General features: G+C 46.6%; 2 protein-coding genes across 2 annotated transcripts; one reads left to right on the forward strand and one right to left on the reverse strand.

The window, feature by feature from the left end:
• Positions 1 to 14251: 14251 nt before the first annotated feature.
• Positions 14252 to 14785, reverse strand: LOC140221227 (uncharacterized). Its single transcript, XM_072290542.1, has one exon. The coding sequence runs from the start codon at positions 14783 to 14785 to the stop codon at positions 14252 to 14254; it is 534 nt and encodes a 177-aa protein (XP_072146643.1).
• Positions 14786 to 16868: 2083 nt separating this feature from the next.
• On the forward strand, positions 16869 to 22906 carry LOC117837650 (kinesin-like protein KIN-14F). The gene is made up of 19 exons (XM_034717380.2): positions 16869 to 17151; positions 17280 to 17446; positions 17545 to 17688; positions 17842 to 18084; positions 18181 to 18252; positions 18384 to 18452; positions 18579 to 18674; positions 18825 to 18935; positions 19010 to 19091; positions 19192 to 19287; positions 19412 to 19585; positions 19658 to 19764; positions 19899 to 20077; positions 20183 to 20344; positions 20435 to 20688; positions 20787 to 20950; positions 21037 to 21225; positions 21416 to 21912; positions 22496 to 22906. The coding sequence occupies exons 1-19, from the start codon at positions 17031 to 17033 to the stop codon at positions 22629 to 22631; spliced, it is 3063 nt and encodes a 1020-aa protein (XP_034573271.1). The 5' UTR covers positions 16869 to 17030; the 3' UTR covers positions 22632 to 22906.
• Positions 22907 to 23505: the final 599 nt, after the last annotated feature.

A 23505-nucleotide genomic window follows, 5' to 3' on the forward strand; every position in this document is an offset into this window, starting at 1 on the left:
GCAGGCAGCTCCCGCAATGATTCCATTGGGTTACTTGTCTAGCGAAAGATGCTCTTAGCACCAGCATTACAGCATTCATGCATGATCATAGTTTATCCCGAAATGTTTATACTTGAATGAAAAAGATCAATTTTTTCTCTCTTTAAGAAATGGAAAGGGAGAGCCTTTAGCAGTCAATCATTTGCCCTTTTCCGAATACATGAACTCGTCTAGATTTTGAACACATGCAATTGCAAGCACAGAGGCTGATTCCACAATGAAATTCGCATACGCTGAGTAAAAATAAAATAAAATTCCCCATGAGGCCATGATGTATTGATGTTATGGGCTTATGGCCTACTGCAAAAAATTTAACGAAGGACGGCTGGGATCGCATGAGGAAGTTTTGGGGTGCTGAAACAATGGCAAAGCTCTACGCACGCAGGATTACAGTGTCGGCGGAACCACACCGGTACAAACAATCTTACTATTACTAATTGGAGACTTCTTTTGAAGTCTTCACATGAAGCTACCTAAAAATCCTAGGTGGACACTCTAGGAGAGAGATTCTAAAAATTCTCTCAAATAAGCAAAACATCTAGCCATCAATTCGGTAGACTCAATCATCATAGCTATTGAATCTACTGTATTTTCTAAAAAATTACTCACTTGTGTCATTATAAAAATAGTTTAAAGTAACCCCCTAAATCTATATCTAAATTACCCACCTCTGCCATTATACAAAATAAATTAAAATAACCCCCTAATCTTCATCTAAATTACACAGCTATGCCATTATAAAAAACAATTTCAAATAACCCCTTAAAGTTGCATCTAAATTACCCACCACTAACGTTATAAAAAATAATTGTATCTAAATCACTCACATATGCCATTATTAAAATTTTGAATCAAAATCACCTTCATTAAAGATATACCTAGAGGTACATCAATATATGATTTTAAATTTTCTATTCTTATACTATTAATATAGAAAATAATAATAAGGTATATACGCATGATACGCGTCACCATTTATAAATATATTGAGGAAGTGACGGGAATATAGATTTTCATGTTAATATATAGCTCAAATTTGGATTCCATTAAACAAATTCAAGCGGATACCTACAATGCAAAGTAAAAATAAAGAAAGATTATCTATATAAGTATTGTGTTAGCATATTTAATAAATTAGAGAGAGCTCAAGGTAAATATTTTGATAGTAAGCTATCTGCTCTTATTTTTGAAAAAAATTATAGACCCCACGTTAATTTTCACAAGACACGCTAGAAAATTCTCACAAAATTGAAAACATCTCAGCATCAGTCATGTAGACTCTAATAACCCTAGCCATTGGTCTATAATAAAATCTAAACCAACATACAGGAACCCATAATCTGTATCTAAATTATCCATACATATCATTATAAAAATAACTTATATCTTTCTAAATTTGTATCTAAATTATCCACATATGTTATTATTAAAAATAATCTAAAGTAACTGCCAAAATTTTAATCTAATTATCTGCATGTTCATTGTACCAAAAATAAACAAAGATATGATTTTAAATTAGCTATTTCTATTGTTGTTAATATAGAAATATAAAGTTCAGGTATATATGTATGATGTGTGTCGCCGTGTAGACCATTTATACATGCATGGAAGGAAACCATGAAAAATACCTATTTCAAGTTAAACACAATGTATGGAGATGCGTTGTAATTGTAAGGTAAAAAAAGTATGAATTTGGATGAAAAAATGTATAGAGTAATTACCGATTAAAATCAATCAACTGTAGTATTGCAAGAATATTAAATAATTAAAAGATTCGCAGATAAATAAGTTTAATTATCAGAATAAATATAATTTTTAAAATTATTAACCCGTGCGGAAGCACGAGTTGATGAACTAGCCCCCTTGAATTAGGGGGTGTTTGGTTCTTTAGGAGGTCCTAAAATTCCTATCACATTAAATGTTTAGATACTAATTAGGAGTATTAAACATAGACTAATTACAAAACCAATTGCACAGATGGAGACTAATTTGCGAGACTAATCTATAAAGCCTAATTAGTCCATGATTGACAATGTGATGCTACATAACCATTTGCTAATGATTGATTAATTAGGCTTAATAGATTCTTCTCGTGAATTAGCCTCCATCTGTGTAATTAGTTTTATAATTAGTTTATATTTAATCATCATAATTAGCATCTGAATATTTGATGTGACACAATCTCCATGGAACCAAACACCTACGATTCTGGCTCGGCGACAGCACATCGCTGCTGCGTCTTTGGAGCCGCTTTTGCAGTGAACTGTGTGTGAGTTGTCCGGCTTTGCAACGCAATTGGATAATCACATGCCGAGCTGCCACCATCGCCTCCTCCTCCTCCTTTACGGTGCGAGGCAGGCAGGCAGGCATGATGCCCCCAAAGGCTCAGCGCCTACCTGGCCCTCTTGATTGCACGGCAGAAATGTTCCATGGGTCAGGGCGCAAGGCAGCTAGAGAGGCAGACCCCCGGTCGCTCATCGTGTCAGTCTGTCAGACTGGGGAGGAGAAAGCGAGCGAAGATATTGTGGCATACGTTGCTTTTGATTGTTGTTTGAGCCCTGCGTCATGTGCTTCTGAGACGCAGCCAGCTCCACTAACAGCAAAAAGGAGGCACCTTTGGACCATCTCATCTCTTTTTTTCTTTCCCTTTCGATTTCATGGGTTTTCTGTCTTTTTTTCCTCTGAAAACATGGGGAAGAATTCAACGGGTGTCAGAGTTAGTTACAATGCCAACCCGGCAATGTGCAGTAGATCACCCCACATCAACAAACTTGGGCACAGAAGGAGACCTGATTTTTCCCGCGGCTTGCTGAAAATCCCCCCCAAGACTTGAAGCAACGAGCTTGGAATGGATTCTGTTAGTAGCAAATGACAGCCAGTGCGATTGCCATTGCAGGCAGAGCAACCACTAATCTGCAGGACCATGTCTTTCTTTAGCGCAGCGGATCACAGCATCCTACTTGCAAGTTGGCCTGCAGAGAAAAAGGAGCAGGAGGCAGTACAGCGCGCACAAGGGGTAGAAGACCCAGAAGAGAGCCTGATTAATCAACAGTGGCTAACGGATCCACTGAGCAGTGGAAATTTCTATTCTGGACTGTTGCAGACCAAGCGTGTCCATTATTCATCAAATCCGGTTCAACTCGATCATAGCGGCTGGCCGGCGGCGATGATTGCTTTTCCCGGCACCGCATGATTCTCCCCCTCGGCCTGATCCTGACGCTGGATTGTAGCTAGAGCTAGCTAGCCCCGCTCCGAGCATTGGGCGTAGGGTTTTCGATCGACGGTTCCAGTGTGGCATTGAGTCCACTTTGTTTCCTTTCGTACCGATCCTCTGAACTCTGACGAGCTGTGACCTGGCTAGAGGTTCTAGGACATCACATCATCGTAAACTGTAAAGCCTTGTCCTGTCAGAAACCTGTTCTCCTCTGAAGATGTGGCTGTAGTTGCAGGGGCGATGAAGTGACTCGGAAGTAAACTATGTTCTTGGACTGGATGTACAGTGTCGGGCTGCATATGCTTTCTCTGACGCGATGCTGCAACCGTTGCGACGGCTAGCAGTTGCACTTGCACATATGCAAATCCATCACATACTGCACACCATAGGACCATAGGTAATAGGCGTGCTTGTTTTTGTTGGCAAGCAAGATCGAAGCGAGCGAGCTCCCACCGATCGCGTCGCCCGCGACCCACCAACCTCCCGATCCGTTAACGCCTACAAACCCCTTTAGTTTGGTGATGTGCGACAGTGACAGCACCGTTGCTTATCGGCAATAATCATCAGCTGCCGCACCGCATCACCCGCGTAACAACCGAAACGCCCCGCTCAAGTCTCCGTCGCCGATCATGAGGGAGGAGCACACGCGTAGGCGTCCGGGCGTACGGTTGGATAGAGGAGGGCGAGCGAGCTCGACCGCCACTCCGGCCGGCCGGTCAGCTAGCTAACTTCCCAATAGGGTTCTCGGCGCGAGGTCACTTGCTCGACAAGCTTCGGTCGACCGACCCGTCGCCACCATGCATTAGGGGCGCAGCGTCGCCGAGGGGAGAAAAGGTTGCGGGGTGGCTTTGCTTTAACTACGGTGGTGGTTGGTCGCGGGAACGCTTAGCACTTGAACCACTCCCCCGTCGTCGCGACAACACACGACGCGAACGCGAAGCCTTTTTCTCCGATGCACGCAAGCCGGCGTCGGCGGGCAACAGGTTTGCGGTTGCGGCCTTGCGGGGAACGGTGCCCCCGGCCGGGTTCCGCGCCGGCCTCCGGCCCCGGCCCCGTGCGGCTTGCTTTTTCTGGAGTTGGAGTCTTGGAGAGGCTGGAGGCGGATACGGTGTCGTCGCAGTGTCTCTCCGACCGTTGGACCACTTGCCGAGGTGAAGCAAACCGCCGAAACTCAGAAGGCGAAAGAGCTCGACCGGCACGCCGTGAGAATACGGGGATACGTCGAGTTGTTGGACGTCTCATTCCTCAGGTATACAACATGCAGAGAGGACACGTATAAATGTTTACCATATATGTCATCGAACACTCTCATCAGATGAAGGCAAGTTTTTGTTGTACTAACCAACGCCTCATCATATTGCTTGCTCACAAATGCTGCAACAGTGCATTACAGTGGAAGCTACGTTATTGGTAGAAACTAGGGAGCCTACGTACACTACTCTAATTTTGGACGAGCAGATTTTCTAGTTCGATCCAAACAGTGTTCACAAAAAAAGGGTTAAAGTTAAGAATCGAAGAGTAGGCTCGGGTCGTTCCTTTTCTTTTTCTCTCCCAAAAAGAGCAAACATGTTTTCGTTCCTGAAGCTGGTGACGGAGGCTCTTCATTTATTTTGAGTGGCCGCATCAACAAACAAAAATTGATTGGGTGGGTACAGATCGCGAAATTGACTATTCCGCCGTGGTACTCTTTTAATTCGTTTCGCGGCAGCAATTTGGGACGTGCTGAGTACATTGCCGTATGACATGCTCCGAGTTTTGGACGGAAGTGGACCCCATGATTTGCACCTACCGCCGGAAATTGAGAACAAAATGGATGGTGACAGGTGCGCTTTTAGGCATCATGCTATGCTAAAAAGGATGATCCGTAGCAAGCAACATTATGGTCATAGGCTTGTAGCACACTGCTACTTAATTTGTGGGTGAGAGAAAAATTCATGGGAACCAGTATTTGCACATACGAACAAGATTAAGTGGATTGAGTAGTTTACTGAAGAATGCTTGGCATTTGCACCATATTGTGATCTACAGTACTACTTTAGCCCTATTTCGATCATTGCCCTGATTCGCCACATTTCTATGTGCAAGTGTGATATGACATGGTTTTCAAGGCAGACAATGTTCACAATCGACCAAATTTTCGCTACACTCACCCTCAGTAATCCGTTTGGGTAAATTCACCTGGTTTTTGGCATTAAAAACCACCTGTCAACATTACGCACCAAATTCGCCGGTTTTGGGCGTCCATAATCAATGTAGCATTATCCACCAAAACCCAGCTTAGGAAAAGGTCGTGAGACCCATTTTCCATGCAATGGAATCTGCCATTTGTTCTGCTCTTATCAGGCGTTTGATTCCTGCGCTTGCTCGGCCCCTCCGCGGCACCGCCACACGTCGCTACACGCGGAGAACGAAAATTCCACCGCGCCGCTGACGCCTGGGCCCGCGTACCCCGCGCTCCGTAGCTTTCATGGGCCGGCGGCAAGGCAACCAACTTTGCCTCGCCCTTTTCCTCGTGGCGGCAGCAGGCCTCCCAAAGGGCGCGCCGGCCGGACCCCACGCCGCGTGGTGGGCCAGCGCTTTCGTCGCGCCGGAGTCCCCACCGCCGAGCGCCCGAGCCGAGCCTGGTTGTAGCGGGCAGCGGTGGCGGGAGGGTCGGAGGCTCGGAGCACACGAATCGCCGTTCAAACCCTTCGGCGACCGTTAGGGGAGCGAGGCAGCGAGCACGTGTGGGGCCGTACGTGGCAAGGGATGCGATCAAGTCGCGATCGCAGCAGGGATTTATCAACTGAAGCGTTTTGGAGCTTTGTATTGACGGAATTTGGATCTTCGTGTTGGAGCCTGGAATTTGAATTGATGCTCTTCGAAATATACTATACTACTGGTACAGTAGTACTGCCACCGTCCTGGATTATTGGATTACTGAACAACTCATCAGAACTGAATCATGTCACGTGAAATTCAGCAGCACCTGAATGACTGTTTTTTTCCCTTGGTTGGTAGCCTCCCTTATCTTTGGCAATCTTGATAAATATATAGATAGTATTTGGTTCATACGAATGGCAAATGCTAGACAAAATTCTAGGGGTGTTCAAAGTACTTTCTGTTTTGCTTGAGTCAACCAGGCTCTAGTCATGCTCATGCATGTGTCGTTTTCTTTAAAGACCACGCACATGTTTTGTCAAAATTGTTCTCTCTTAATTCTTCTTTGAGGTCTATCATTGCCTAATACTTCCTCCATTCCAAATTACTATTTGTTTTTGTTTTGGCTTTTTTAAGTACATAGTTTTGTTCTGCATCTAGATATATATTATGTTTAGATACATAGTAAAAGTTATGTATCTAGAAAAGTCAAAATAAATAGTAATTTAGCATGGAGGGAGTATATATAGTTGCAGAGATTTCAAGTCTGTTTTGTAGGGCTTCAGTTCTAAGGATGATGAGATATAGTTCCAAAATACTTAGAATTCTTTTGTCTTAACATATTTCAGCTTTAGACTTAAATCGTTTAAGTTTAGCCTACAAAATTCAAAACTAATGAAAGGTTGTGAACCACGTCACAGTGAGATGCTCGGTAACAAATCGCATCTACCGACAACGCATTGGTTTGTGTAATCGTGTCCTCCCTTTTTATCCAAAAAAAAAGTGGTGGGCATACCGCATACCGTACCCTACCTGGGCTGGTCGGCTGGATGGAACAAAATCCCAAGGCCAGGTCAAAACACGATGAGGTACCGAGTCGGCGATCCCAAGGTGATGGTACTGCAAAGTTAGTTAGTGATGAGCACGTAGGTAGGGCTGAATGGAACACTTCACCTCTCGTTTCCTTTCTCGGTGACGTAGCTTGATCTCGAAACTTGCCAAGATTTCGTTCTATGTGGTGTGCTTTCTTTGTCGTTGATTGTCCAAGGTGGCAAATAGGAACAGGAGCTAGTAAGCTGGAAGAGGACATTTGGCAAAAGGACGTGTCGTATGAGTGGGCAAGTAAAATAGTTTTCCCACCAGGATAAAATAGGTTTGGTAGATATTTGATGTTTCTTTATTATCAATTGATTGACCTAGCCATGCCAAATGTGGCAACCAGGGAATATTAAAATAAAAGCAGGTTCTTACGTCGGTACGTCCTGTCTCAGTAACAAGAAATTAAATCTAGATTTACTGATGCCGCTATTTTTCTTAACCAAGAGATTCAGACATTTTAGGCTTCTCCTCTAGGAATACAAAATACCGGTTGGGAATTAAGAATGCCACTACGGGCGTATTTTCTCTTCTGATTTTACTGTAATATACTTTATAAAACATAGAAAAGGTGTAAAATCACTTGTTTGTTTTATTGGTGCCTAAGCTTGCCATAAGCCCATAACTAACTGAAAGCGATGAATATTGCGTGGGATAATAGATTAGATTGATCAGAGGCATATGGGTTATCGGTAATGCTAGGAGACAGGCGTCCGCAGGCATCGGACGCTCCCACCGGATCCACCATCTTCAATAATTATTGTCCACACATTTGACTCCAAACAGGACAAAGCAGATATTTATCCTCTGCCTTCCTCCTCATCCCATCCATATATCTCCCATCCGCATCTCTCACACAACTCCTCTGCTACTGAGCTGGACACCGGCGGCCCTCCATCGCTTGCTCTAGGATTGGGTGCGAGGCCAGGCAAGACTCGAGAGCTCCAGGAGCAGGATGGCCATGACGGCGGCAGGGTAGCCCCCTTCCTCCCTCGTGGATCTCCTCTAGTAGCTGAGGAGTGTGGAATCCGAGGTTAGCCAAGCTGAAAGAGCTCCAGTGCATAACCCGCGTGGGCCAGCGACGAGGCGAGTGGAGGAGGCGCGCGGGTCGGCGACGAGGCATCGTTCTACGGCCATCGACGGTGGCGCGCTCCCCCACCACGGCATCCTCCTCGTCCACCCCGGCGGCGGCGCGCTCCTCCACTCCGGGAACCTCGTCCCCCACCCTGGCGGCGCCCCTCCTCCCACTTCGGCGTCCTCAACCAACCAGGAGCGCCCAACGCCCACGGATCCGGTGGCCCTCTCCCCGACCTCGGCAAGATCCGAGCGCGGAAGGATCGGGCGGCGGCCATGGTGGACGACCTTCGGCGGATGCACGGCCGGCACCGATGCTCCTCCACCATGTTGCGGTTGTGATCTCGTGATATTGCAAGTCCGATTATGCAATATTGCATTTTGATTTTGAGATTTGTTTCATGCATCGATCGCTGATTTTTGATATTGCAAATGTTGATTCTTATGTTGCAGACTCTATTTTTTGATGTTTCACTCATATGAGCTCAAATTTGACTGTTATCTGCTTCAAAATGTTGCACGAAACATATACTTGATGTTGTGGTGGAATTTTTCTCTAAACAGAAAGAGCTATTTTTTGAATGTTTCTTTTGATGTTGCAAATATAAAATTCTAATGTTGCACGTAGTTTGTTTCGGTGTTGCAACCGACCATCTGATATAAAAAAATTATCGAACGTCCGGGCCCCCCGACTGCCATGTTGCAATAGGTATCTCACGATGTTGCAGTAGGGATTCTTGGATCTTGCAAGTGCTGTAGATGCGCACGGGTGTTGCGGATGAACGTATCGTCTGATGTTGCACGATTGATTTTCTGAGATGTTTCGATGTTGCAATAGTTGGTTTTTGTTGTTTCATCTGTCAATTTTCATGTTGCAATATTTCTTCCCGTACGAGCTCAACCCCAACTCAACATATGATGATTTTTTGGAAATATTGCATGGATGTGTTAAATGTTGCGGTGGGAATTTTTCCTCGCGAATATTATATTTATATTGAGCTATTTTTTTCGCATCTTTTTCATGTTGCAACCATAGATTTCCGATGTTGCAGCTATTTTATTTTGATGTTGCAACGAAATGTCGGATAATTAGTGATTTTTATTATGGTACTACTGTAGCCATCAGATTTGAAACGGATGGTGATGCATGCGTCCGACGGGAGTTGCTCCCGCCGGACGTCCAGGCGCTAGCAAGCCCGATGGGTTATATATAGGGCAGAGGAGATCTTAAGAGCTTATGGAAACAGGGCAATCAAGATCTCCTCATATCTGTATCAATCCTAGGGCCGGCTGAATAGCCTGGCCGTGTCCACTGGGCTGACCGGCTGTGATGCCAAGGTCCAGGCCCGCACACGCATAAATACGTTAATCTAACACCCTCGTAGTCACAGCGTCTATGGCACAGACGTTGAGACTGGATCAAAACTCCAAGAAGACAAAGGATGACGACCCTTTGGTGAAGACGTTGGCGAACTATTTGAAGTCATCGGAACATGCAGAACACGGACATCACCAATAGCAACACGCTCTCGGACAAAATGAAGATCGATCTCCACATGTTTTGTGCGTTGATGCTGAACGGGGTTGGAGGACATGTAGACTATGCTGATGTTGTCTTGTCACGATAAACCAACGTAGCCCGGTGCAAAGGAGTATGCAGCTCAGTCAAGAGTTGGCGCAACCAAGTCGCCTCTGCAACAACATTAGCGACAGTGCGGTACTCAACCTCAACACTGATGAGAGAGACTATGTTCTGACGCTTGGAAGACCAGGAGATCAGATTACCACCGAGGAACACGGCGTAGCCAGAAGTGGAATGGCGGGTATCAAGACATCCAGCCCAATCAGCATCAGAGTAGACCACCAAGTCATCGGCAGAGGAGGCGTGAACAAGCAATCCCAGATGGAGAGTGCCACGGATATACCGGAGGATGCGCTTCAAGGCAGCTAGGTGAGGCTCTCGTGGATCATGCATGTGAAGACAAACCTGCTGTACAGCGATCGGGCGAGTGAACGTGAGATACTGAGAAGCACCAGCAAGGCTGTGAAAATCCGTGGAGTTGGTGACAGGCGCACCATCTGTCGAGAGCTTGGGGTTCCCAACAACCGGCGTCGTACAGGGCTTGTAGTCAGACATGCCAGCCCGCTCCAATATATCCAGTATATACTGACACTAAGAATGAAGCAAAACATCACTTGTAGACTGTACATGCATGCCTAGGAAATGATGAAGGAGCTTGAGGTCCTTCATGGAGAATTCTGTTGGAGAGCCAGAATGATCCGCCGAAGCAAAGCTGTGGAAGAGGCCGTGAGAACGATATCATCCACATAGAGCAGGAGGTAAGTCATGTCACCACCACTGTGATAGATGAACAGAGAGGTGTCTGTCTTGACCTCAACAAACTCGAGCTACAGCAGAAAGGATACAAACCGGTTGTACCGTGCCCTGGGGCCTATTTGAGTCCATACAGGGAGCGATTTAGGTGACACACGAAGTCCAGGTGAGTGGAGTCCTAAAAACCAGTAGGCTGAGCGTAGTAGACAAGCCCATCCAGTGTACCATGCAGAAAGGCATTCTTGACATCCAGCTGATGGATGGGCCACTCGCGCGACAGAGCCAAGGATAGAACTGTCCGGAAAGTGGCAGGCTTGACAACTGGGCTGAATATCTCAGCAAAGTTGACTCCGAGACACTGAGTGAACCCATGTAATACCCAGCACGCCTTGTATCGCTCAAGTGAGTCGTCGGCTTTGAACTTATGCTTGAACACCCATTTACCAGTGACCACATTAGCCTTGGACGGCCGGGGAATGAGATCCCAAGTGTGATTAGCCTGAAGAGCATTGAATTCCTCCTGCATGGCGGCCCGCCAACTGGGGTCCACAAGGGCAGCACGAAAACTTCGAGGTACCGGTTACAGCGGCGAGGCATGGATCAACGTAGGCACACAAAATCCCGACTTGCTGCTGATTGGCAACCGGTGGGATAGGAACCGGGCGGGAGTCATGCTGGAGGAGGCAGACGAGCCGGTGCTGCTAGCGGCGGAGGAGCTAGCGCTACTGACGGCACAGGAGCGGCCCGTCTAGAGTAGATCAGACTAGCCCATCGACCGACGGGGGCTGGAGCCGAGGGGGATCGATGGGTGGCCGCCTGTGGGGCCACACCTGGGTGTGGGGCAGCTGAGGCAGCCGCGAGGGGCGGCCGCGGTGACGCGCCTGGGCGAGTGTCTAAGGGCGAAGAGGAGGCCACCCGCATGGGGGCGCATGATGTCGGGGAAGGCCGTGTCGGTTGGGGGCGGCATGGTCTCGTGTGGAGGAGACTCGGGGCCGGCCGCTAGGGAGCCCATGCTAGCAGGGGTTGCACGTGGCCGTGCGAAAGAGTCGCCGGAGGATCCTATAGGCAAAGAAAACCGTGATGGTCCAATAGGAGCTAACACTACATTAGGTGAGTCTGCCAAAAAATCAAGGTCCTCCAAAGTGACTTGTGAGGAATCCTCAGAGATGGGAAATGAGATCTCATAAAAATGACATGTCGGGAGATGATGATGCGGTTAGAACCGAGATCGAGGCACCAGAATCCCTTGTGATAAGGAGACTAGCCGAGAAAGACACACATGGAGGAACGAGGAGCGAGTTTGTGGGTGGCGGTGGCACAGAGGTTCGAATAGCAAGTACAGCCAAAGACACCAAGATGCTCATAAGACGGTTGTGATCCAAACATGGCGAAGTGCATAGTGGAGAAAGCAAGAGTCTTGGTAGGCAGGATGTTCAGAAGGTACGTGGCGGTACTGAGCGCTTCGACCCAGTAAGAGGGTGGGATCCGAGCCTGAAACAGAAGGGAGCGAACAACGTTGTTGATAGTGGGAATTATGCGTTCAGGTTTACCATTCTGAGATGAGATGTATGGACACGACATGCGGAGATGGATGCCGTGAGTGAGGAAGAACGTGTGGGCGCTGATGTTGTCGAACTCGCGGCCATTGTTGCACTGCGTCCGAACATAAGCCAAAACATTGGAGATAGTCGAAAAGATGTCAGACTTTGAAGTGGGAACGTCCATAAATAATGTGAGCCCATGCTAGCAGGGGTTGCACGTGGCCGTGCGAAAGAGTCGCCGGAGGATCCTATAGGCAAAGAAAACCGTGATGGTCCAATAGGAGCTAACACTACATTAGGTGAGTCTGCCAAAAAAATCAAGGTCCTCCAAAGTGACTTGTGAGGAATCCTCAGAGATGGGAAATGAGATCTCATAAAAATGACATGTCGGGAGATGATGATGCGGTTAGAACCGAGATCGAGGCACCAGAATCCCTTGTGATAAGGAGACTAGCCGAGAAAGACACACATGGAGGAACGAGGAGCGAGTTTGTGGGTGGCGGTGGCACAGAGGTTCGAATAGCAAGTACAGCCAAAGACACCAAGATGCTCATAAGACGGTTGTGATCCAAACATGGCGAAGTGCATAGTGGAGAAAGCAAGAGTCTTGGTAGGCAGGATGTTCAGAAGGTACGTGGCGGTACTGAGCGCTTCGACCCAGTAAGAGGGTGGGATCCGAGCCTGAAACAGAAGGGAGCGAACAACGTTGTTGATAGTGGGAATTATGCGTTCAGGTTTACCATTCTGAGATGAGATGTATGGACACGACATGCGGAGATGGATGCCGTGAGTGAGGAAGAACGTGTGGGCGCTGATGTTGTCGAACTCGCGGCCATTGTTGCACTGCGTCCGAACATAAGCCAAAACATTGGAGATAGTCGAAAAGATGTCAGACTTTGAAGTGGGAACGTCCATAAATAATGTGAGTAGTCATCACGTATAATCAGGTAATACTTGTAACTAGATATATTAGTAATGGGCGAGGTCCAAAGATCACAATGTATTAACTGAAAATTATAAGTAGCACGTGATGACGATACAGGAAAAGGTAGATGAATGTGATAGCCCAATTGACACGCATGACATAAATTATGACTAGCACTTTTATTGCAGGAAATAGCCGATGACGGTCACCCCAAACTGCGTCCGAACATAAGCCAAAAAATTGGAGATAGTTGAAAAGATGTCAGACTTGAGTCGAAGTGGGAACGTCCAAAAATAATGTGAGTAGTCATCAAGAATAATCAGGTAATACTTGTAACTAGAGATACTAGTAATGGACGAGGTTCAAAGATCACAATGTATTAACTGAAAATTATGAGTAGCACGTGACGACGATATAGGAAAAGGTAGACGAATGTGACAACCCAATTGACACGCATGACATAAACTATGACTAGCATTTTTATTGCAGGAAATAGCCGATGACTGTGCTAGTTTGGACAAAACTTCATGACCGGGGTGACTGAGACACTGATGCCAAAGCGAGGTGGAGGTGGCGACATGAAAGGCAGAAGCTGGCAGCCGAAGAGGGTAGAGAGGTCCAGAGCTATTGCACCTGATGATCTCTCTTCGAGAGGGTAGATCCTTCACAGAACAACCAAGATGGTCAAACTCCACATAACAGTTATTGTTAGAGGTAAACTGGTGAATAGAAATTAGATTCTTGATGAGACCAGGTGAAACTAGGACATAATTAAGATGAAGGTGCGGTGATAAATCTGTAGAGCCAGTGGAGGTCACGGGAAGTAGATCCCCGTTACCGACAACAATAGATGAAGGAAGTGAATGCTGCGGAGGATAGGAACGAGTGAGGATACCGGCATCAGAGGACGTGTGTGGTGGCACTAGAGTCCAAGTACCACTCGCGCTATTGCAGCTGCTGGAGCGTCATTGTGCTGAAGTTGGCAGCGAGAGCCTGCTGGTCCCAACCTGCACTTGTCGCCGCCCCATAGTAGCCAGGTGGGGGAACAACACTGCACCTAGCCAGGAGGAGGCATAGCCCACTGGCCCTGCCCAGGCATGGCAGCGGTCCATTGTCCCTAGCCACTTTCCAGGAGGGCGTGGGGGTGCTGCACGGGCCTAGTAAAGGAGCGCTGGGGCGCCTGCACCTGCGCCTAGGAACCTGTGGGCCGTGCCACATGTAGATGGCGCCGGTCCAGGGGTTGTGGTAGGTGGGCCACCCACTAGTAGGAGTCTGGCCAGTGCCAGAGATCTGACCTGCCCCGACGTTGGAGGGCTCGGAGGAGGACCCACCACCGTCTTAGGGGATTTGCCGCTGCCGCCCTTAGGGAAGCCACCGCTAGAGGTCTTCTAGCCGCCGTCGCGCTTTTGGCCACCCCGCTTGCAACGCTTCTGCTCGTCGTTGCCAACAGTGGAAGAGCCTGCCTGCTTCAGTGGCTGATGGGACGGGGAGGACTTGGAGGCGCCTGCCACAGAGGAGGCGGTGAGAGCAGTAGCGGGCGTTATCTTTGCCATGGTGATCTCTTCAAGTATCAATTCGTTCCGCACCTTCAGGAAGGTGGGGAGAGGACGAGTGCATCGAAGATGAAGACCAATGGTAGTGAAACGCTCGTGGAGGCCGTGGATGACGTTGATGACGAGCGTACAGTCGGAGATGCATCCGCCATGCCCTTGTAGCGATGACAGTAGTCGATGACGGAGAGGTCGCCAGGCAAGGTTACGGAACTCCAGGTTGAGGAAGAGGGCCCTAGTCTCGTGGTTGCTGAGGAATTGGGACTCGATGGCGAGCCACACAGCATGAGCATTGGCACCATGCTCCACCACCGCATCAGCTAGCTTGGCGGTGATGACCCCCAGGAGCCACGTCTTGACGACGCAGTTCATTCAAACCCAGTCATGGGACTAGGAAACCGAGGTGTCGGAGAGGACGTGGGTCTCCAGCGAGTACTTCCCAAGGACAAGGAGGAAGGATTCACGCCAGCGGGAGTAGAAGGTGGAGGTGACATCGAGGATGAGTGGGAGGAGGGCACGGATATTCTGCACAACGACGACTTGATCATGCAGATTGAGAAGCGTCGTGGCCTAATGCTGGAGAAGGGTGTCGTGGGCGGCGCCGTCGGAGACATGGGAGGCAGAGTCATCGATGTCGTCCGCTAATGAGATCTCGGCCGCGGCGCGCTCATGGGCCAGGCGGGCGCACTCAGCGGCGGCGTCCCGGTCCTGGGCCGCTTGGGCGGCTTCGCGCTCGGTCGCCTCCGCACAGGAGAGGGCGGCAGTGTGGTCGGCCTCCGCCTTCCGAGCACGCTCCTCCTTGGTGAGGCGCTCGGTTTCGGCGGCGGCCGTGGGGTCCCTAGCCTCAAGCGCGCCATCCACTGCATTAGTGGTAGGAACAGAGCCAGCGGCGACTTCGTCAACCTTGGTGATGGCGCACAAGGATGCAGTGCCGGACGGCGCGCTAGAGTGTGGAAGGTGAGATAGGATCAAGATCTAAAGCTCATGATACCATGAGGGCAATGAATATTACGTGGGATAATAGATTAGATTGATCAGAGGCATATGTGTTACATAAATAGGGTTGAGGAGATCTTGAGAGCTCATGGAAATAGGGCAATCAAGATCTCCTCATATCTGTATCAATCCTAGGGCTGGCTGAATAGCCTGGCCGTGTCCCTTGGGCTGACCGGTTGTGACGCCAGGGTCCAGGCCCACACACGCATAAATACATCAATCTAACACTAATCGTATACCAGTTGTGGCTGTAAAAAAATGTGGCGAACATAATTAATGTCACACTTGTGACTTTGACAATAAAATATATCTACACATGGGTCATGTGGCTAAGAAACTATGGCAAGTCGTAGCTGTGAAAGTGAACCAAATCATAGTCTAAGGAATCTAAGAAACTGTGACATGCCAAAACTTTTGGCATGGCAACGTTCATCATGTCGCAAACAAAGTCCTGTATCACATATATACTCACAAGTCTCAACATTCATGAACAAGAAGAAATCATATATACCACCATTCTATGGGGCACCTTCCACACATTGTTCTAAATAAAAAAAAAACAAACTTGCATCTTACTCAAATCTTCAACCCTTGGAAAGCCAATCATCAATTACATCGCCAAGACTTAAGGATATGACTAAGTTAATTTGTGTATGTCACATTGCAAAGAAGCATGCAACCTACCGTGCCATCCTCCTCATGCCATCCTTTTTCTCCGATCACCACCACCTCTCCCCACCTTATCTCGTTGACCCATCGCCCATTGTAGCAGCATGCATCTTCAAACATGCCTTGCCTCCATACTGCACCTCCAACTTACCTTCCTCCACCAACAATTGGCGACTCCCATTGCTTCATCTCGATCTTACTAGTCGCTAACCTTATCATCTTGACGCTCCCACCTTGACATAGCTACCACCTCAGCCCCTCAGCCCTAGTCCTGAGCCCCTCACCTTCTTTTGCAGGGTGTCTTCCCTGCACAAGGTACTACATTTGCGCAGAGCGCATGTGGTATCATGATAATTTTTTCTTGAATATAAAGGGCATATAAATTTTCTATGATCATCTGCAGAAGAGCTTGCTCTTCTAAAATGGCATGAGCGAAACCTGGAGGAATGTTCCTCAAAAAAACACTAGCCAAGGGGCAACATGCCGTTTAAAAATCAAAATAAAGAAAACTACACTATCTGAATAAGTCGGAAAAAAATCTACAGGCTTGGCCATCAGCAGTTCTGAATACCGGCGTGATTAGCAGGTCGGGGCTCCGGAGTCATGATCACAGTGCACTTTACTCAAAGAAAACAGCCGAGCGGCGAAAACAAATAAGAGGGAGGAGAAACGAGAAGAAAGGGGAGCAATATTTCCACTTCACTAACCACAATTTTTAAACCCGAAACAGCCGAAAGAAAAGCAAGCAGGGAGAGCGAGGAGGCCACAAAGCACCCACCTCCCCTACCCCTCCATTATAACCACCCCCTTCCCACAAAACCACCACGCAGAGGCAGAACCCCGCAGCTCCCATTAATGGACTGCGCAACAGCTTAAACTCCGTCGCCCATTTCAAACGGAACCGGCCGAGCCGCAGCAGCGCAGCGGGCACGCGCCTCTGGGGGTGGAGGGAATGGCGGAGGCGGCGGCGATCCTCTCGCTCTCCGCGGCCGCCGTGGTGGAGGACGTGCTGCGGCAGCACGGGTGCCGCCTCAGCGATCGCGACCTCGCGTCACGCAGGGCCGAGGAAGCCGGTGCGGTTTGCGCGCCCCCATCTCGCTTGTGTTTGTTCCGTTTTTTCTGCCGCCGCCGCTTTGGCATATTCGCTCGGGTGGGGTTGTTGTTCTGAATTTCGTTTGCTTCGGTTAATTGGTGGGTGCAGCGTCGCGGCGGAACGAGGCGGCGGGGTGGCTGCGCCGCACGGTGGGGGCTGTCGCCGCGCGTGACCTGCCGGAGGAGCCGTCCGAGGAGGAGTTCCGCCTCGGCCTCCGCAACGGCCAGATCCTCTGCAGCGCGCTCAACCGGGTCCACCCGGGCGCCGTCCCGAAGGCAAGCGCTCCTTGTGTTCGTTCATTTGTCCCGTTCGTTCCCGCGGCCGTTGCCATCGTGTCGTGACGGTGCCCGTTGCGCCATGCGCGCGCCTGCAGGTGGTGGTGAACACGGCGGACTCCGTGCTGCAGGCCGACGGTGCGGCGCTGTCGGCGTTCCAGTACTTCGAGAACGTGCGCAACTTCCTGGTGGCGACGCAGGAGATCGGCCTGCCGTGCTTCGAGGCCTCCGATTTGGAGCAGGTTCGTTTCGGGGCAAGGGGTAGTGGGGTACCACCACCTGGCTTTTCTTGCAGCTGCAGCAACTTGTCACCACTCACCACACCGTTGCTTTCTGCACACACACTCTCGAGGAGGCTGTGACCTTGATGTGCCTTTTTGCCTTTCTGGGCGCAGGGAGGGAAGAGCGCCAGGGTGGTGAACTGCGTGCTCGCACTGAAGTCGTACGGTGACTGGAAGCAATGTGGTGGCACCGGGCCGTGGAAGTATGGGGGGAATCTGAAGCCGTCGGCGTCCGGCAAGTCCTTCGGGAGGAAGAACTCCGAGCCGTTTCGCAGAAGTCAATCGATGAATGAAGGTGAAGTGCCCTATGAGGAGGCTGGATTCAATGCCGATGCTCATCTTGATTCTAGCGACATGGTTAGTTCCACACTTTAACTTAGTAGCTATATTGGCTTCTCTGTATAGTTGCAATCTGGCTGAATTGTTGGTCCTTTCGTATGTATTTCCAAACAGTCGACGTCGCGCCCGCTGAAGATGTTGGTTAGTGCAGTTTTGTCCGACAAGAGGCCAGATGAAGTTCCACAGGTATGCCAATTTGCTTCCCCGTTTTTTGTAAGCTACTTACCAGTTCAACGGAGATAGCTAATTTGGTTCAATATTTTTCGATTATGAGATTACCAGTTCCATGAAGTTCTTATGCTTTTGTTTGTTTGCAGCTCTTGGAGTCCATGCTGAGTAAACTTGTTGAAGAATTTGAAAATCGTCTAAACAGCCAGAATGAATTGGTATGTTTGGTATTATTTGTCCATTTCTTATCTGTTGTTTATGAATTGCTTCTGCATACGACATATGGCATTATGCTGAGTGAGCAGTTGACAATATAGTAATCGAAGTTCCAATACATTGTGCAGGTCAAAGCGGCTCTAAAAAATGGTACTGACAGCACCAAATCCTTTTCGAAATCAAAGGTTCTGGTTGAGACCACTCCTAATACTAGTGGGAGAAAGGCAAGTTGTGAATCATTCTTATTTAATATGCTCGAATTGTGTTTCTTGTTTTACTCATCAAGTAACTCTTGCTGTTATCACAAATACAGTTAGGACAAATATACTACTAATTTAAGCTTACATCTAAAATTTAGTTCATCTCCTGTATAGATGGATGCAACAGATATTTACTGTAACCATAAACAAACAAAAAAAGAAGCATCAAGAGAAGTGTCACTGAAGCAACATTCAATTCTCCAACAACAGTCAAAAAATGTTGAGGTACCTTCTCAGTTCTCTTTGTCTTTCTTAACATCTTGGTAATGGTTTACTTAAACGGTTCTTGTCGCCTCTAGGAACTCAAGGCTGATCTGATAACCACTAAGGCGGGTATGGAGTATATGCAAATGAAATATTCTGAGGACGTAAACCTTCTTGGTAATATGAGTATGCTTCCGGAGTTTTGGTGATTGTGATTCATTAACTACTTTAACACAAAAATACTAACGAAAGTGCATATTTGCAAATTTTATTTCAGGAAGGCACCTGTTTAGCCTGGCTCATGCTGCTTCAGGTTATCACAAAGTTCTTGAAGAAAATCGAAAGCTATACAACCAGGTGCAGGATCTTAAAGGTGCGCTTGTTACATTAAATATTTAAGCATGGATATTCCAACTTGAATAGGCAAAGATTCGGTGCTTTGAAAGATAAAGAAAAATGTGCTGTTCTTAGGTTTTTTTTATGTTTCTTGCATATAGGAAATATCAGGGTATATTGTAGGGTACGGCCCTTTTTACCTGGACAAGGAAGTCCTTCCACCGTGGGTTCCATTGACGAGGGCAACATAACCATCATCACCCCTTCAAAGTCTGGAAAGGAAGGCCGGAAAACTTTTAGCTTCAATAAGGTTTTTGGCCCATCAGCAACACAAGGTATTCTACCTTGTCCCTATCTAGCTCTTCTCTATATGAAATGGAAGATCCACATAATTGTTTGTTGTGCAGATGAGGTGTTCATAGATACCCAGCCCCTTATTCGCTCAGTTCTTGATGGATACAATGTTTGTATCTTCGCATATGGCCAAACCGGATCCGGGAAGACATACACAATGGTGAGTAATACACACCAATATTTGCCAAGTAAGAGTGAATGATAGAAGTTAAGAGAGATCCTAAAGAGCTACACAATATTACCACTGAGGGTTTTCCTTTTATCTTAATGTTTATTTCTAATGGTTTTATGTAGAGTGGGCCCAAGAACATGACTGAGCAAACCCAAGGTGTCAACTATCGCGCACTTGGCGATCTATTTAAGCTTGCTGAACAAAGGAAAGGAACCTTCATATATGATATTGCTGTGCAAATGATTGAGATTTACAACGAACAAGTCAGGGATCTCCTCGTCACTGATGGTCTGAACAAAAGATATCCTTTGTGCAATCATATTTCTTTCAAATTGTGTCAGTTTCTTTATGAGTTTGTGTTATGTTGTGCTGCCGAAGGGAATTTATTTCCTTAACAAATATATACATTGGAGATTCGAAATAACTCTCAGAATGGGCTCAATGTGCCGGATGCAAGCCTTGTCCGTGTGGCGTCAACAATGGATGTCATGGAATTGATGAATGTTGGGCAGAAGAATCGTGCTGTCGGTGCCACTGCTCTAAATGACAGGAGTAGTCGTTCCCACAGGTATGTTTGCAACCTCTATGTGTAATCAAATCACATAAGTTACTTTAACATAACAATGGAAAGTAACACAATATTCTTGTAATCCTGCAGTTGTTTAACTGTTCATGTTCAAGGAAGGGATCTGACATCAGGGACCATTCTTCGTGGTTGCATGCATTTAGTTGATCTTGCAGGCAGTGAACGGGTTGATAAGTCAGAGGTTACTGGAGAAAGATTAAAAGAAGCACAGCATATAAACAAATCATTATCGGCCTTAGGGGATGTAATTGCTTCTCTTGCCCAAAAGAATGCACATGTACCTTACAGGAATAGTAAATTAACGCAACTTCTTCAAGATTCACTTGGTAAGATAACTCCCTTGCAAGTTCTTCATACATTTGTGCTGGCTGTGGAGTACAGTGAACATTCCTTTTCAATTAAACTATATTGATTTTATCAACAGGAGGTCAGGCCAAAACCTTGATGTTTGTTCATATAAGCCCAGAGAGTGATGCTGTAGGAGAAACCATCAGCACCTTGAAGTTTGCCGAGCGTGTCTCAACTGTTGAACTTGGAGCTGCTCGCTTAAATAAAGAATCCGGAGAAGTTAGGGAGCTTAAAGAGCAGGTTTATTTCTGTTGTGACGTTACTCTATCATCTTTCTTACTGCCTTTGGTCTATTCAAGATATTTATGTTCTCTGTTCGTGCTCAGATTGCTCGACTTAAATCAGCATTAGCTCTGAAAGACTCAGGATCGGAGCAAATCATGAGTCGTGACTCTGACGCATTTAACATGAAGATGCCTTCGCCTGGTTTTTCAAATAGGCGACAGGGTAGTTGTGATTTACTGTCTAGCCAAACTAACTTCAGACAACCAATGGAGGATGTCGGAAACATAGAGGTAACAATGTTCTGAACTTCTCAATTATTTCTTCCATGTATTCTTTACCATCCAAATTTTTAGGTAATTAAAGATATAATATGGCATAGGGAGTTATGATCATAACTCTTGTCATTTCAGCTGTGATAGGATTCTATAATATTTTTTGTATCATCATGAATCGTGTATGATTTGTTCTTTTATGTTTCAGGTTAGAGCCAATCCTACATTGAGGCAAAAGAAACCAAGCTTTGACCTCCAGGATTTGTTAACATCAAATGATTCTCCTTCATGGCCAGACAGCAATTTAAGGGTGAATTTTCAGATGGGAGATGAAAGGGAAATGGTCAGTGGGGACTGGATAGATAAGGTTGTAGTGAACAACAATAACTCAGTCGGTGATTGGGAGGGGGACAGTGCAGCTTTACCTGATTTCTTTTATCAGAGATATCATTCAGGTATGAGGGAGAAGCAGTACCAGAGAAATAACACAAGACAAAAGGATGATCATGAGTATGAACAGCAAAGGCCTCGATTCTATTCTACAAATACGGATGATTCTGATGATATTGACATGGCAACAAGTGATTCCTCAGAATCAGATGCGCTATGGCAGCTCAATGTCCAAAGCATGAATAGCTCGATTAGTGAGAGCGGAGCGAAGGTTAAGAAACCACAAGCAAAGCTAAGAGACGGCTCAGATTCCAGGTAATTGTCTTTGACAAATAAAACATATATATTGCAGTAAACAAAATCGTGTATTACCTTTTTTGGAACCACGGAAAATAAGAAACATCATTTCTTGAAACAAAAAACACATTAATATACAAATTAAGTTACTGTTGAGCAATTTCTTGAAACTTTGCAGTGTATATGACTTAAACCTTTTGCATGGGGGGTACCACTAGCACATCTTAAGTTCAGATATTGGAAGATACAGTTTGGCTGTTGCTTACTTTGAATCGAAAGCAGTGAAACATTCCATTCATACATGTGGATCGCAGTAATTTTAACTTTCTAGAGTGTTGTTTGCTAAGGTTAATCAAATCACAGGGTTAGTGAACGTCTGAACTTCTATTAGTGTGAAAACATCTACTGACTACTGGCATACCTTTTATTTGTCTAAAAAGTCTTCTGTTCTTGTACAATCCCTTAGTTTTGTGATGTTCCACGAAACAGAGAAAAATCAAGGAACAGACTAAGCTAGACTCCTAGACCATTTTGAATGTATTAACCGCTTATTTGACTTGAAGACTAAGTATTCTGTTCCATGCATTTCCATGTACATCAGGACTCCAGTTCATTCCCAAATACCATCAGCATCGAGGAAAGCCACAAACGGTTCAAACAGATCTGTTAGGCAACCTTTAAGCAGAAGCGACAGCAGAAGGCTTTCATCAAATGGAAGACAAGCTGGTACAAAGTAGGGACTCTTACAATGATCATGTGCAGTTTTTGCCTCTTTTTTTTCTCAGCGTTTGTCATGAGAGATTGCGAGGTTGTTCTCGTGTACAGCAATGAGTGACAATAAACCCAATTGATTGTGTCAGTGTGGTGAGTTGTGATCTCAACAACTGGTGTGTGAGGCCATTAACCATTTTTTCTTATTGGCCTATCAGGCTATGTTGAGTTGTTGCTAATTTTTTGTATGTTGTTCATAATATAATATATAATGAAAAGAAAGGAAATTGATTGATCAAAAGCTGGTGCCTAATTGCTATACTCGAATACTTTTATCTTTTGATAAAGACTCTTTGCAATGTGCCTCAATTCTTGCTATCGAGCATCCTAAGGAGTGGCTTTTGCTTTTGCTGCAGTTCTTTTCAATCAACATATGATTTCCATGGGTCCACCCTACCATGAATGAACAAACGAAGTTTACAATAACAATGTTTGGTGGCATTGGTTTGTTTTCAGCTAATGTGACATACAGCCAACAAGCTCACTTGCATTCGAATTTTGCGTTACTTGCGGCAATGCAGGCGACCTGAAATGTCGTTGCTGCAGAGTTGCGGTGCCTGCTAAGACGCAGTGAGCCTGAACATGCAAATTTTCCGTTAATCTGCCGGAGGGATGCTCCACACCTTGGGACTCCGGTGTAGTCCGGTTGTTGTTTTCAAGCTTCACTGTAAACCTGCATGTCGTCTCATGCATTTCCGAGTGGAATTAGTCAGAAACGTAAGTGTTGATGAGCGCGCATAATTTCGGGCAGTGATGAATTTCTGACTCGGTAACTGCAACTTCGTGCTCGTTTTCCATTTGGTTTGGTTTTCGCAGAGCGAATCGGCAAAGGTAGAACAA

The sequence above is a fragment of the Setaria viridis genome, chromosome 9 (assembly GCF_005286985.2).
Source record: "Setaria viridis chromosome 9, Setaria_viridis_v4.0, whole genome shotgun sequence".
Taxonomy (NCBI): Eukaryota; Viridiplantae; Streptophyta; class Magnoliopsida; order Poales; family Poaceae; genus Setaria; species Setaria viridis.

Excerpts from the sequence above, each read along its gene's own strand:
- LOC140221227 (XM_072290542.1), bottom strand. The coding sequence starts at position 14,785 with ATGAACTGCGTCGTCAAGACGTGGCTCCTGGGGGTCATCACCGCCAAG.
- LOC117837650 (XM_034717380.2), top strand. The coding sequence starts at position 17,031 with ATGGCGGAGGCGGCGGCGATCCTCTCGCTCTCCGCGGCCGCCGTGGTG. Across the intron at positions 18,253-18,383 it reads GGCCAGATGAAGTTCCACAG|CTCTTGGAGTCCATGCTGAG; the intron begins GTATGCCAATTT and ends GTTTGTTTGCAG. Across the intron at positions 18,936-19,009 it reads AACAGTCAAAAAATGTTGAG|GAACTCAAGGCTGATCTGAT; the intron begins GTACCTTCTCAG and ends TGTCGCCTCTAG.